We start from the raw sequence: 14,415 nt of genomic DNA on the forward strand, positions 1-14,415 counted from the left end.
AATGTGATAATATGTATATGTTACTGCTTCCTTTACATGAGAGAATAAACACAGCAATTGTTACAGTGTAGGGACTACGGATGAATTTTGTGTTCCTTTAATGATGTAGGGGTTTTATTTTTGTGGCAGACATTTATTTTGAAGCAGGAAAATCCCTCTGGAGTATTTTTATAAAGTATTTTTCTAAGGAAGGGAATAATTAATTTGATGGACAGTCTTAATTACTCCATATTACATAGACTATTTCATTATTGGACTATATTAGGTATCAAATTACTCTGGTAATATAAGTCACCCAGGTAAAGTTTGCCTGTCTTTGGAGAGAAGTCTTCAGAGAGTTGAAGAGAAGGCGGAGAGAAGAGGTGCTGATAGAAGTGATGGAGCACAGTACTTAGTTCTTGGTTGCAGCAGCAAAGGATTAAGCTATGGAAATATGTTCATCTCGTCATTTGCACATTCTCTTCTTCCAGGTTGGTGGCACTAAGGCTGGTGTAGTCCGGTTTCTTGGGGAGACAGACTTTGCCAAGGGGGAATGGTGTGGTGTGGAATTAGACGAGCCTCTTGGGAAGAATGACGGGGCTGTGGCTGGAACCAGGTTTGTTTGGAATTGGAATCTTGTCTCCCTCTTGCATGTAAAGGTGCTCAGCACATCTCACCAATTGTGTGTAATAAAACGGAAGTGAGTGTTTTGAAGAGCTGCACTTCTATTTCCTAAGACGACTCTACTGATTGTTTTCCTCCACTAGAACTGGAGTTGTTCTTTTGACTGTCTCTTTTAGTAATATGTGTCACGCATCTGAGTAGATTCTGAATAGGCATTCAGTTTATTTAAGACTTTATTATTATTATTATTTTTAGAGCAGTTTTAGGTTCACAGCAAAATTGAGAGGAAGGTTCAGAGAGTTCCTGTACACCCCCTGCCCCACACATGCACAGCTTCTCCCTTTTCAACATCCTGCACCTAATGGAACATTTGTTGCAACTGATGAACCTACATTGGCATATCATAATCAGCCAAAGTCCAAGTTCACACTTGGTGGTGTACATTCTGTGGGTTTTGATAAATGTATAATGAAATGTATCCACCATTATAGTATCATATATAGTATTTTCAATTTATTTTTCAAAATAGAAAGGAAATATGTCATCCTTTTGGCTCCTCTCCTTTTTGATAGCACTCAACCTCTGAATGAGTTTCTGGGTGTTGGGGGTCGGGGAGTGAAGAGAAGGAAGTTACCTTTGTTAGGCAAAGAACATAAAACATGTCTTCGTATCTGATGACAAGAATTCTATCCTGTGGCAAGAGAACAGATAGCAGGCAGACCTCTTCCATTGTGAGGATAACCCCACTCTCACCTCCCAGAGATAAGATGGGTGGAAATTAAATGTACAAATGAATGCAAGAGAAATTTCCCACACTTTCTTTTCAAAATATTTTGAAGACTGGGCATAGGTACGGTATATGATGCATTATTAGTAGTATAAAGTGTTGTCATTAACATTTTACTTATAAAATGTATCCAAATTCAGGATAAAGAAGATGTGGTACATATATACAATGGAATACTACTCAGCTATAAAACAGAACAAAATCATTCCATTTGCAATAACATGGATGGACCTTGAGGGAATTATGTTAAGTGAAATAAGCCAGCGAGAGAAGGATAATCTGTGTATGACTCCACTCATATGAGGAATTTAAAATTATGGACTAAGAACAGTTTAGTGGATACCAGGGGAAAGGTGGGGTGGGGGGTGGGCACAAAGGGTGAAGTGGTGCCCCTGCAACACGAATGACAAACATTAATGTACAACTGAAATTTCACAAGATTGTAACCTATCATTAACTCAATTAAAAAAAAAAAGAGTATCCAAATTCATTGTAAGCATATGGGCTTTATCTACCCAATACAATGATAATGCCTTGAGGAGATAAAACCTCTTGGTGCTGCAACAATTATGAAGCCGTCCTTCTTGATATTAAGACATTGTAATTCTCTAGAGTCGTATGGTCTCCACTGTCAGTCTGAGAACTGACTGTACTGGTTGAGATTTCTCCACCTTTACTTTAGTGAATCTGCCAGAGTTAGGTGCTTGTTTGATTTCTTTTTCCCTTTGTTTGGCATGGTTTTATGAAGTGGGATCACTATATTACTAAGGTCTCCTTTATGTATGTTTATCAGATGGTAGAAATATTTATTCCTTTTGCATAGAATCTTAGTAACAGATGAATAATTCCATCTCTCTCTATCATTGTTATTTATTAGCATGTTTTCTAAAACATTATTGAGGTTACTTATCAGCCTAGATACACGTAAATGCTTCACACTGGGTATCATCCCAGCTTATTGGTAGAATTCACAGTAAACCAGTCATGAGTTATGAGTTAGGAGAGCATTTTAGTTGTAATTGTGATTTCTTGTAATTAAGTTGTTTCTTGTTACTGTTCTTATTGTTGTTCTCTAAAGGTATTTTCAGTGTCAACCCAAATATGGCTTGTTTGCTCCTGTCCACAAAGTGACCAAGATTGGCTTCCCTTCCACTACACCAGCCAAAGCCAAGGCCGCTGCCGTGAGGCGAGTGATGGCAACCACGCCTGCCAGCCTGAAGCGCAGCCCGTCCGCCTCCTCTCTCAGCTCCGTGAGCTCGGTGGCCTCCTCCGTGAGCAGCAAGCCCAGCCGGACAGGATTAGTAAGCCTCCCTGTTCTTACTGCGTGATCACTGCGGCTGTCAGGGCACCTGCTTTGCTTTAGGAAATATTGAGTCTCTCCTTGCCCTTGTTCTAAATGTGGGTTGTAGCCTGTGAAAGTCGTTACAAGTTTCACAAGATAAAACTCCAGCAAGAATACAAGTTTTGAAATAAAGAGTTTTTAACAGCCCTTTTTAGATTCTTAAGGCTTTAAGTTGTACCAGTTCTTGGTGAGTCCGTAGTAACTACTGTTTTTTCATCTAACATATGGGATGATGTCTTTTCTCTGAAATTATTTTGAGCACAAGGATGACAGGAAGATTGGAGGGATCCTTTTCCTCAAGGATGTAGGTCTCTTTATCTTTGACTTCAGACAATTTTAGGAACTAGAGTATTTTGAGAAAAGCCGTGTTCTCAGAATTCTAGTATTACATGAATACAGTCTAATCCAATGAAAGCAGTTAATGTGTGGAGTGTTCCTGACTTGGGCCAGAGGACACAGAGCGGAACTTATAGAACTTGAAAGGATGCTAGGAAAAGCCGTGTTTTGTTTTGTCTCTTCTCTTCATCTCATCCTCCCGCTCCCTCTTCCTCTCTCTCTGCTCTCATTTAGATCAGTAAAAATAGAATCACCAGGATTAAAATAAAATAGGCAATGCCTCATTCTGTGTGTTAATGTGGTGTTTTATTAGAGTCAAGGCAATGACTTTTTGGCTAATAAATAAGTTATCATCTCCTGCCTTTAAGTTTATTTACTTGAAGTGAGGCAAATACCATTTAAATTTGAAATGAGAGCGTAAGATTGTACTCCAGACTGAACTGGAGATCTCTGCGTTATGATGGTGAACTGCAGACAAGAGTTAGAACGTTAAGTGGCATGATGGGAGTGAGGCTGCTGGCCTTTGGTCTTGTTTTGCCTTCTCTTCCGTGATCGTGGGGCAGGAATGTCAGGGGAATCTCTCCTCAGAGTGGGGGTGGTGCTCCTCTGCCAGCCAGCTGGTCTTTCTTCCTCCTAAGTTCAGGTAAAATAAATACCTGCTTGAACTTCTTCATTTTGTGTGCGAAAATAAAGTCTGCATCTTCAACAGAAAAATGGCAAATGAACTTTTATGAGAAAAGCTTGACAAGAAGAGTGAAATGGAGGTAAAGAACCCCCTCCGTTTGAACAAAGCCTGGTTCAGAGTGGGCCGGCAAACTCTGATATGGGCATCGTCTCCTTCGCTAATCCTGGACAATTTCACAAAGTGTCTGCTCTGGATTGGGAATTCTTTCTTGAGTAGTTTATATTACATTTTAATTATGAGTGTCCATTTCTTTGGAAAATAACCAATCTCTCCCTGCTCTCCCCAATGTCTTCTCTTACTTTTCAGACCAGTTCTGCTTCCCCTTAGCTCACCCCATTCAGTGAAGAAAACTGACAAAAGAGAATGTCTCTTTGCCTTGTAGAACAGCTTACTTTTGAATATCTTTACATATGGTGGCTATTGTTTCTAATTCAAAAATCACCATAAAAGAATATGCCAAGAATATAGAATAATTGAAAGTGTGACTTCCTGGGAACATATGTCAGCAATATAATCCCATTCATGTATACAAAAAAGTCTAAAGATTATTTAATGCAAAATGATCTTCTCAAAGTATTGAGCACCAAGGTGCCCAAACTTTCTGGTTTCATAGCACTTTTAGTGTCTCAGTTATTTTTTCATGGTGCCCCTAGGCCAAAAGAATAGCTAACAGTTTTGTTTATTAAGTAATTAGGCCCAAACAATTAATACTTCTGTCCTAACAATTCAGTAGCTGGTTGAAAAAAAATTATACCCATTAATTGAGAGAATATTTTTTTATTCATTCTTGACCATAATCACTTACTGTTAGATTGTATGCTCCTCTTGGGCGCTGCACAGCTTGTCAAACGTTGGAATCTTACTGAACACTGCTACCCTCATTTCCTATGCTGCTTTTGATTTTTGCACAGTACTGGCTTTTTGTCATGACGGTAGCCAGAACCTAGCTTTGGAAAGACATGATGTTATCGAAAGGAATGTAGTACAGTCTAAGCTTGAATTGCCTCAAACGAGTAGTTGTGTGGTGTCCACCAGGCGTTGCTGTGTTTCCCTTGAAATTTTAAAATATGCCACAGTGCCCTGTGCGTTTGCTGCAGTGCCCTGGGGTGTCTCTGCTCAGGGTTTGGGAACCTCAGATTTAGTGTCTTCAGGAAGAAACGTTAGTATGAGAAAGTATAATTTAACCATATGACGAAATTGGGAAGTCAAGGTCAGGTGGTGAAAAGAGAAAACAGGAATCCTCCCTCATATGTTTAAATAATTCAAGAAAGTTCGCTAAATAGAAACAGCAAAGGACCGTTGGGTTTGATTGGATTCCTTTACTCTTGTAGTTATCAGGTTGCCTCACTATTAATTGATAACAGATCCTTACTCACTCTGCATCCTGAACGAGGGCTCAGGTAGACTGATGAAGAGAAGAGCATTCAGGCGGCAAATGTGGCTTTGACTGCAGAAGATGAAATCGAGGCTGCTTGATCTAGAGCCAGCCATCGCTAAGGATATGGCCTTGGACAACAGCTTACCAAGGGAGGAGGCCTTTTCTTGACTACCTCCCAGCCTCTGGAGCCTAGCTTGGAAGAATATTATTCAACTTGCCCAAATTACCTGTTAACATTTAATAAGAGGTTCTTTTCTCTGTGTTTTTACGTGACGATTATCCTCAAGATGGAGGAATTGGGTACATGAAACAGCAAAGATTAACAGATGACACAACTGAAGCTTCTTTCTGCTTTCCCCAAGCTGTCTTTCTCTCCCTGCTTCTCATTTTCCTCCTGCCTTCTCCAATCCCCTTGTCTTCTCCCTCTGCTCCTCCCTCTACTTCTCTTTTTCCACAAATCTCTCTTCCTGCTCTTTTTTCTCCCTCCTGTGTCCTTTTCCTTCCTCTCTCTCGTGTGTGTACTTGCCCATGCATGCACACTCACCCACTCACACACACTTTTGAAGGCAGATGGAGTTTTCCTCTTAATCTTATCTTTATAAATCTCTCTGGTGATGGGGATTCATGTCTTCAAGGCTGGATTCATGAGTGAGATCTCCTCTGCCTTCATTTTGAAAGAAAAATGAAGAAAATAAATCCTGACGAAGATTCAACTGTTTAATCAATTGAAGGAAGGTTTGTGACTCAAGGGGTGACTTCTTGGTTATTTAGTGGTATTTAGAAGCTTAAGAAGTTGAAAAAAGTCTCAGCCTCAAGCCTAAGGATCAAAAGATTGGCCAAAATGTCATAACAAGAAGATAGCTGTTAATGACGTTCAGGCCGAAGTGGAGTTTAGAGAAACTTGTTAAATGGGTTCTGTGGAATTTTTCAAGATTCTTACAAGGCCCTGTCAACTGAGTTCAGGGTACATTTGATTTGAGCCACTTGTTTCCTTCTAAACATCTTCCTGATTGTTCCATGAACTCTTTACATTGATGTGTTCTTTGTGAAATTTACAAGCAGGAGGCACATGCTGTCTTGTTTTCTTGATGAACAGCCTTTTCTAATAATTGGCAAGCCTGCAAGTCAGGGCAGCACTTTTGCTTTGCTGAGGAGACGCCTGCCATGCATGCATCGCACCCTCCTTGCATCCCTGATAGCATCATCATCCTTCACTTCTTTAACTTTCCTTTGCAGTTGACTGAAACCTCCTCCCGTTACGCCAGGAAGATCTCCGGCACCACTGCCCTCCAGGAGGCCTTGAAGGAGAAGCAGCAGCACATTGAGCAGCTGCTGGCTGAACGGGATCTAGAGAGGGCGGAGGTGGCCAAGGCCACGAGCCACGTGGGGGAAATAGAGCAGGAGCTAGCTCTGGCCCGGGACGGACACGACCAGGTGAAGTCTGGCGCTGACCTTGTTGCGGAGATGGTGACGGGTTCTAAGCTGATGTTGTTGCGGAGATGGTGATGGTTTCTAAATTGAGGGAGGAGGCCGAATGGCGTACCTGGTGCTTGGAGCTGGGGAGCTAGTTTTGAGAGTACTAGAAATAAGTATAAATGTCTCTGCCGGGCTGTTTGAAAGCTGTGACCAGGGGTGCCAGTTTGCATTGTCATAAAGATGAAGTTTTGTTCTTCTTGAGTCTACCTTGCGTTTTGGTCTTTCTGTCCGGGTCTTTTGGCCTGTGTTAGGAGAGCTTGTTTGCTAGGACTTTACCAGTGATTAAAACTCCTGTTTTATAGATTATCCTTTGTATGAGTTTCAGCTTCAAAAAAGATGACAGTTGTTTTAATATTGCCCTCTATCGCTTTAATGGTGTGATTTTTCATCATCTAGCTTCCAGGAATGCTGCTGAGAATAACCTATTAAAGATCATAGAAAGCATTTTAACGTGAAACGGTTTTAGGTTAATGTCAACCCATAATGGTACCACTTAGCCATAGCTCTTTGGAGACATCCTTGGGCCTGTATCTGGGTCAGAAAGAGGCTACTCACTGACGTCCTTGCCTTCCCCAGCATGTCCTAGAATTGGAGGCCAAGATGGACCAGCTACGAACAATGGTGGAAGCTGCTGACAGGGAGAAAGTGGAGCTTCTCAACCAACTTGAAGAGGAGAAAAGGTGATCTCAGTCTGTTCCCTGGGGCAAGCGTGGCCTTTTCCTTTTAACTGACCTTTGGAAAAACTTGTACCATTAACAGCCTTACTGGGTCAGCCTTCAGAAGCAAAGGAAGGACTGTGTCTTCACCAGGGCTTGATCTCTTCATATCGTGTGAGGAGGGTTCGCTTTGATTTGACTTTTTTTGAGAACTTTGGAATCATCTAAACATGACCTGATTAATTTAACAAATATTTATTAAACCCCTACTGTGTGCAAGCATCCTCTTGAAGATAGCCTTAGTCAGGGTTGTGGAGTTAATTCAAACCCAGCTTCCACCTGGAGCCATTCCTGGTGAGAGGATATTCAAGGTCTAAGTTACCCAGTGTTTACAAAACCCCTTCCCTGTATCTAATGAAATTGTATGATGCTGGTGGGTGATATAAGGTCCCTGTCCTTGAGAAACTCCTACCTTATTAGGAAAACAAAACTCTCATGTGAAGCAATTAGAGGATTATCCAGGTCAGGATGAAATCAAGTGCTAAATTGTGTGAGACAGAGAAAGCAAGTTTGGTTCTTATAAAAGGTTTTTTGAGGCTGTGGATAAACAAGATCTCTGAAAAAGGTGTCTGCAGGGAACCCATCTGAACATCTCCGGGTTATGAGACATCTGTCCTCGGTTGCATTTTGTTCCGTTTTCTGACATGTCGGGTAGTGACTTAACTCAGTAGTAACTGGTGTAACTGTGCTCGGGAGGGTCATGAGCGCTGCTCTGGTGAGGGGATCCGGGGAAGGTGTGACACAGTCTTTTAACAAGGAAATTGCCTTTTTACTGGAGAGAGAAATGCCATACATAGGAAATTCTCCTTGCATCCTAAATATGGCTACAAGTAAATGAGAGACAGTGGCAGACCCTCCTAGGCCCTTCTGAATGCCAAGGCACCAGTACCATTGGCTTCTGTTCTGAAAATGGCTCTTGCTCTGCTGATTGCTGGGCAATAGAAATGTCCCTCCAGCTCTGCAATAATCATGGGGGCTTACACCTGTGATTATATTTCTGATTTACCTGAGGAGAATTTTTTTGTTCCTAATTTTGCTAGAAATGCTAGTGAGTTTGAAAGATTTTTGGTTTTTACATATAGGTTATGAACTTTGTCCCCCCCTTTCTTCCTTCTCCTATACCCACTTTTTTTTTTTTTGAGGAAGATTAGCCCTGAGCTAACATCTGCCGCCAATCCTCCTCTTTTTGCTGAGGAAGACTGGCGCTGAGCTAACATCCGTGCCCATCTTCCTCTACTTTATACGTGGGACGCCTACCACAGCATGGCTTGCCAAGTGGTGCCGTGTCCGCACCTGCGATCCGAACCGGTGAACCCCGGGCTGCCGAAGCGGAATGTGCGCACTTAACTACTGCACCACTGGCCCAGCCCCTACACCCACTTTTGTACAGATTCATAACATGGATGTTACCCAGATTTTGTAAATCTTCAGAATATCGTATTTCTTTGACTTTGGGATGGCTTTGATTGAAACCCACACCGAATATCAGATATTTTAAAATGTGAAAAAAGGTGCATTTTAGAATCAAAGAAATTGGATCCTCGATTGCTCCTCCTCCAAATTGTTCACAACGTTACTCTCTCAGTCTTGGAACAGGTCCTAGTACTGTCCTGGGGATCCCTGCTTGGTGTGGGCAGTCTGCTAACCTCACCTGAGAATAGCTGATGGAGGGTGGTATGAAGAGAGATGTGTTGTTTGTGCCACTTCCCCCTATGTTCTGTTAATGGAAAGAAGAAATTATAGATTTGCTTCTCAAACCTATTTCTTTGGTAATCAGACCTTTTCCCTTTGGGCTGATCTTGTCTTGATTAGATCCATTCTGGTGGTTGTGACCAAGGGAACCAATTGATTTTTCTCAACTCTCATTACCTCCTGCCTTCTGGCATCGGTACCTGGACAGAACTTTGGAGTTTCCTGAGTAGAGCTCTTAGATTTATAAACCAGAGGCCTAAAGATGCATTTCTTTATTTTCTATGTCTCTAAGGCATTTCTTTCCACCATTATCTGCTAAATTCACCAGGGTATTGATTATAGATTTTTGTGTTATTTTTTGGTAAGGCAGACTTTTAAGTGCTTTGTTTGGATTTTGTTCCACAGGAAGGTTGAGGACCTTCAGTTCCGGGTTGAGGAGGAATCAATCACTAAAGGCGATCTTGAGGTAAAACCCCTCCGGCTCTTCTAGAGCTTTTCTGGGTACCGCTGTTCAGAACTGTGAATGAAAGCACTGTGCCAGCTGACACGCGTGGCCAGAGCAGGCAGCAGAGGCAAGCGCAGGAACCCCAGTCTCTGGCCGGGCGGGGTCTGGGTGTGGCTTACGGCTGAGGTCCTGGAGCCCATCCTTGAGCCTGTGGCTGTGCTGTCCAACTCCTGTGGCCGAGTAAAAGTTTCACTCTTTTCTCGTGCTTCAAAATTCCAAACCGTAAATTGGAGTTAATCTTAAGTCATAAATCTGGCAGTGTGTCCTAAGTGAGACTGTGTTTCTTTGATGACCAGAAATGGCATTTTAAAGAGCATTTTTTGTTTCATTGTAATAGTCCAAAACAAAGCTTTTTGCTTTACCTCAGCTTTGCTTTTCAGTTGAGCTGGAAGAATTCTTCGTAACCCTATAAAAGGAGTGAATATATGTTCTAGTAGTCGGTTTTCTCCAAGTAATCATCAGAGCAAAAATCAGGAGCAGTTTGTATTTCAACAACTTCTACTTCCACAGCATGTTTTAAATTCATAGAAGTTTTCCTTTAGCATCAGGTTCTCATTTTTTAACAGTTATTCATATTAGTTTTTGAATTAAACACCAGGATTAAATGGTTTTGATGCTTTTTAAGACACTGCTAGATATATGACATGTAAATTATTAACTTTTCCAAATTTTGCTGATTTTTGGTTCTTTAATCTGTAATATTTTAGTGAAAATTGCATTTGTCTGTGAAGTTCTCAGAACATACTTTTTCACTACTGTTACAATCTTAGAGGCTATTGACTGCCCACACCATTCTTAAATTTCAGGGACCCTTCCAAATAGAAACTCTTGATTTCTTTGCAAATAAATATATCTTTACAGTCAACAAAAAATAATAAGGGAAACATTTTCTGAAGTTCTAGTTTTATAAGGCCCGGAATTTAATGGATTATTAATAATTTAATAGATATCCTCTTCATTCATTTCATATATAGTCACATTCCTTTAGTTGACTTTTATGTTGTTCTCATCCATTTAAAAACACTTCAAAGTTTCATACCATCATCTGGTTCGTATGAAATACAGCCTATGGTGTTTTGGGGAGGGCAGGTTAAATTATTTACCGCGGAGCTAGGCTAGTATAATCTGTCTGGTAAACTTACTTGAAATTAATCAAAGTTATTTTGAAACCCTAACACATATTGAAACTTTAAATATCTCTTTTGTTGTTGCTTAATTTTTTTATTTTTTTACTGATAGCAAAAGAGCCAGATATCTGAAGATCCTGAGAATGTAAGAGGGCACTTAACTGTGTGGATATTTCCCTTGTTAACACAGATTGATTACAGATTAAAATGCTTATTGATATACTCAAACACTAACTGCATAATCTGACCTTGAGACTTCGACCTTAATATTGCTGTGCATGTGGCTTTCAAAGCAGTTACATTTGTATCCTGAAGAAATTGTATGTAATGACTGAGCTCTATAAATCCATTTGTTTAACACATAGACAAATGTTTGCTTTATAAAAAATTTTGCCATAAAAGAAAAAAAAGAATTTTATCTGGGGGCCTGACTGCCTTTACTTAATTCATAATATCTTTTGATTTTAAGAGAATTATTCCAAAAGAGACGATAGCTGACAAGCGTAAAACATATTAGATGAAGGAATTACAGAAATTCTGGGGGAAAGTTTCTAATTTTATTCCTGCGAGAGTGAAAGGGGTTTGAGAGTCCCAGACTGATTGCCTTTTGTGTGCGCTCCCCCTGCTGGCTGATGCCTGCCAGTGCAGCTGACAAGAAATTCAAACTTCCATTGTTGCTGCAGTATTTTCCTTACTTTGTGAGCCTAGAGGCAAGCATTCTTCAGTGACGGCTCTGTTTTAAATTTATTATTATTGAAGTGATATTTTTCTAGCAGCAGTGCTCCTGGGCAGGTGGGTGTTTTTCTTTCTTCCTTCCCTCTGATTACAACCAAACACCCAATTCAGATCTTACCAAAGTGGCCTCGAGAGCCTGTCTTCTCCGTGCACCCTGCCAGCAGGGATGCCAATTGAAAGGCCCTAAAAAATCTTACTTTGACTTACCATCACAAGAGAACAAAATTTAAACAGAGAACTTTTCTTCTTACCACCTCCTGGCAGCTAAACTAGCCAACTCAAGACAAGTTTTACAAGTCTCCGTTCTGAAGGTTTCCTTTTTGTGAAGCTACTTCAGTGCTCTGGGTCTCCTCTCTCCTTCCCACACAGGCTCCGCTGCTTCCGGTGTCAGTCTGCATGGGGTCTCCCTCCACCTTCACCTCTCTCGTGTGCTTCTCCAGAGCCTTTGCTTTTCCTCTCAGTGCCCTGTCCCAGGACTTTCCTCTTGGGATGCTCTGCCTTATTTAAGAAAGGAATAATGTAGAAGGAGAGTTGTCCGTTCCATGTAACATTTTTAGTCTATACTGTGGCATGGAAGTGGGTCACTGTTCCCTGGCTCATTATCAATTGCTTACTCTGTGGGGTCCCAGATCATCTGTATGCATACCACCAGAATGAGGTGTCGCTGCAGGCATCTGGAAGATCTCGGAATAGGGAGAAGATCACGTTCAATGGGTATTTGCTTTTTATCTAAAAGTAGTGACCTTTCATTCAGAGGACACTGAACTCAGTGTCAAGAGGTGAAGAAAGGTTCTGTTGCCTTTGCTTTTTCCTGTTAGTTTTGGACTTCAGTTTTTGAGGCTGTGACCCCAATTATGTAGATCTGGATTAGATTCTTGTAAAAGCAGGGAAGTTGAACAACTTCTGTCTAAGGCACATAGGGACCAAGGGGACTATCCAGACAATTCGGTTTTGAATTTTATTTCATTATTTTTGTTGAGTGTAAAGAGCTGAAGCAGGTGAGAATTTTTAAAAAATTTTTTGTTCACCTTTTAAATATTCCATAATGGTTTATACCTGGTTCGCAAGCAAAGTGACCTCTTGACTGCATTGAAATCCCCAGGGTACCACTGGAGTGAGTAAAGATGTTTATAATGTAAAACATTCCACCTTCTACTTAAACTCTGCATGACTTTATTAGAGTTTATTGTCATTTTCTCATTGCCCATAATTGTTCAGACTAAGAGATTTGACCAGTTAGAACCATAAAATATTTAAATTAATACAAATATCTAGAACTGCTGCGAGGAGCTCTGTCAGTAGGTTTTTCAGTTGATTATGCTGATAGCCCCTTGGGTAGGAGAGGTGAGTGGGGAAAGAAGTACATTCAGACTGATATCTAGACTTTCAAATTGATGAAGATTTTGCTGCACTTAAACCTGTTAGAGATTGCTTTCTGCGTTCTCCATCAGGTTACATCTGAGTAAGTGTTGATGGGGAATCTCACTTTAGGATCCTACCCGCAATTTTTGCATAGAGTTCAAACTCATGTCTTTGTGTCGAGTCACTATTTCTTACCTCTGGGCTGATAAGACCTACTTCATCTCAGGATCAAGATAATGATGAGCCCTCACCAGTTCTAGATGAACTTTTATCCTGCTCTAAGTCTCAGAGATGGAGGCTGTGGAGCATCATTATTACTGAATTTTCTCTTTGTAAATTTGATTCCCCCTCTTTTTTTTTTTTCTGGTGACAAATAGTCTTTGGAAAATCCACTATTGGAAGGAAATTAGAGCTTTAGGGTCTCCTCGCCTGTCAGATGTGAGAATGTTGCCAAGAATCTCAGTTTCTTCTTGCTTATCTCAGCAAAGGCCACTGGTGTGATTTCCTTAGCTCTCATTTCTAGATTCCCTTCATTAGGTTTAATGCTTGACCATTTTCACATCAAATTGTGTGCCAAAGTGCAATTCATTGAGCACTTACAAGATTTACGAGGTTATCTTTTCCATATTTAGATGATAGTGATGATCATTTTGAGGGTCAATCTCCTTTTTAAAGTCACTGAGTCAGTTACATACACATTAATGTGAAATAGCTGTTGTCGGGAGGAGGGAAAATAATAGTTTAGAGTAATATTAACTATTCTAATTTGTGCCGATAAACTCCACTTATCAATATACTTATATTTGGCTGCATGCACCTGACACTTTACATCTTGCCTCATATGTTTTTCATTTTTTCATTCTCATCAGACTGGCTCATGTCTCTGCCCACCTCATCCTTCTGTAGTATTCATCCTCACCCCCAACCTCCTCATCTCAGTTCCATCCTCTTCCCTTCTCCATTACCCTTTTTGTTCATCCTTTGGCAGAAGGTACTGGTGGCTCAGCCTGCATGCCGCTCTCTCTCCTCTTGTGCTGGCATGTCATGGTGGCACTGTTGTGTCTTTTCCTCTTCCTTTTTACTAACAGACGCAGACCAAACTGGAGCATGCCCGCATTAAGGAGCTTGAACAGAGCCTGCTCTTTGAAAAGACCAAAGCTGACAAACTCCAGAGGGAGTTAGAAGACACTAGGGTAATGGTTTTCACTATTTCATGAAGCAGACCCTTGTATGTGAGTGGTGGACACCACCGGTGACATGCTGTGCACTTGGCCTAAGCCTTGACCCAGTGGTTCAACCTGAGTTAGGTCTTAGTACTGTTCAGGTGTTCATGAGCTTACACTGATGAGTAGGCACAGGTGTTTTATATCAACTCTTGTCAAAGGTAAAGATTTATTCCTTTGGTGAACTCAGCCAAAGTCAAGATCAGAAACTTTATAACCATATAGACTGCACGGACATCCACAACTGCATTTGAGAGTCTTTGTATTAATCCATTTTGAAATATCTTTCTCCATTTGCCACAAGCAGTCAATTGTCCTCTTGTTCTCATATTCCTAGTTACTGGGTTTTCTAAATAATTTTTTATTATTGTCGTTTTCCTGCCTTCTTCCCTGGCCTCTTGGGGGAAGGAATTGAAACATTGGCTCTTTTTAATGAGAGTTAAGGACT

General features: G+C 40.9%; 1 protein-coding gene across 17 annotated transcripts in view; it reads left to right on the plus strand.

Annotated features, from left to right (window-relative positions):
• CLIP1 (CAP-Gly domain containing linker protein 1) overlaps window positions 1-14,415 on the plus strand; it is a 113,952-nt gene that overhangs the window by 43,963 nt on the left and 55,574 nt on the right. For 6 of the 17 annotated variants that reach the window (XM_070515945.1, XM_070515949.1, XM_070515948.1 and 3 more), the window contains 7 exons: window positions 471-595; window positions 2,469-2,691; window positions 6,368-6,565; window positions 7,184-7,287; window positions 9,421-9,481; window positions 10,760-10,792; window positions 13,833-13,937. In XM_070515945.1, coding sequence (XP_070372046.1) covers window positions 471-595; window positions 2,469-2,691; window positions 6,368-6,565; window positions 7,184-7,287; window positions 9,421-9,481; window positions 10,760-10,792; window positions 13,833-13,937 — 849 coding nt within the window. The remainder of the gene's footprint in view (window positions 1-470; window positions 596-2,468; window positions 2,692-6,367; window positions 6,566-7,183; window positions 7,288-9,420; window positions 9,482-10,759; window positions 10,793-13,832; window positions 13,938-14,415) is intronic. The other 11 variants (XM_070515961.1, XM_070515957.1, XM_070515959.1 and 8 more) reach the window with 3 other exon arrangements.

Source organism: Equus asinus, chromosome 8, assembly GCF_041296235.1.
Source record: "Equus asinus isolate D_3611 breed Donkey chromosome 8, EquAss-T2T_v2, whole genome shotgun sequence".
Lineage (NCBI taxonomy): Eukaryota > Metazoa > Chordata > Mammalia > Perissodactyla > Equidae > Equus > Equus asinus.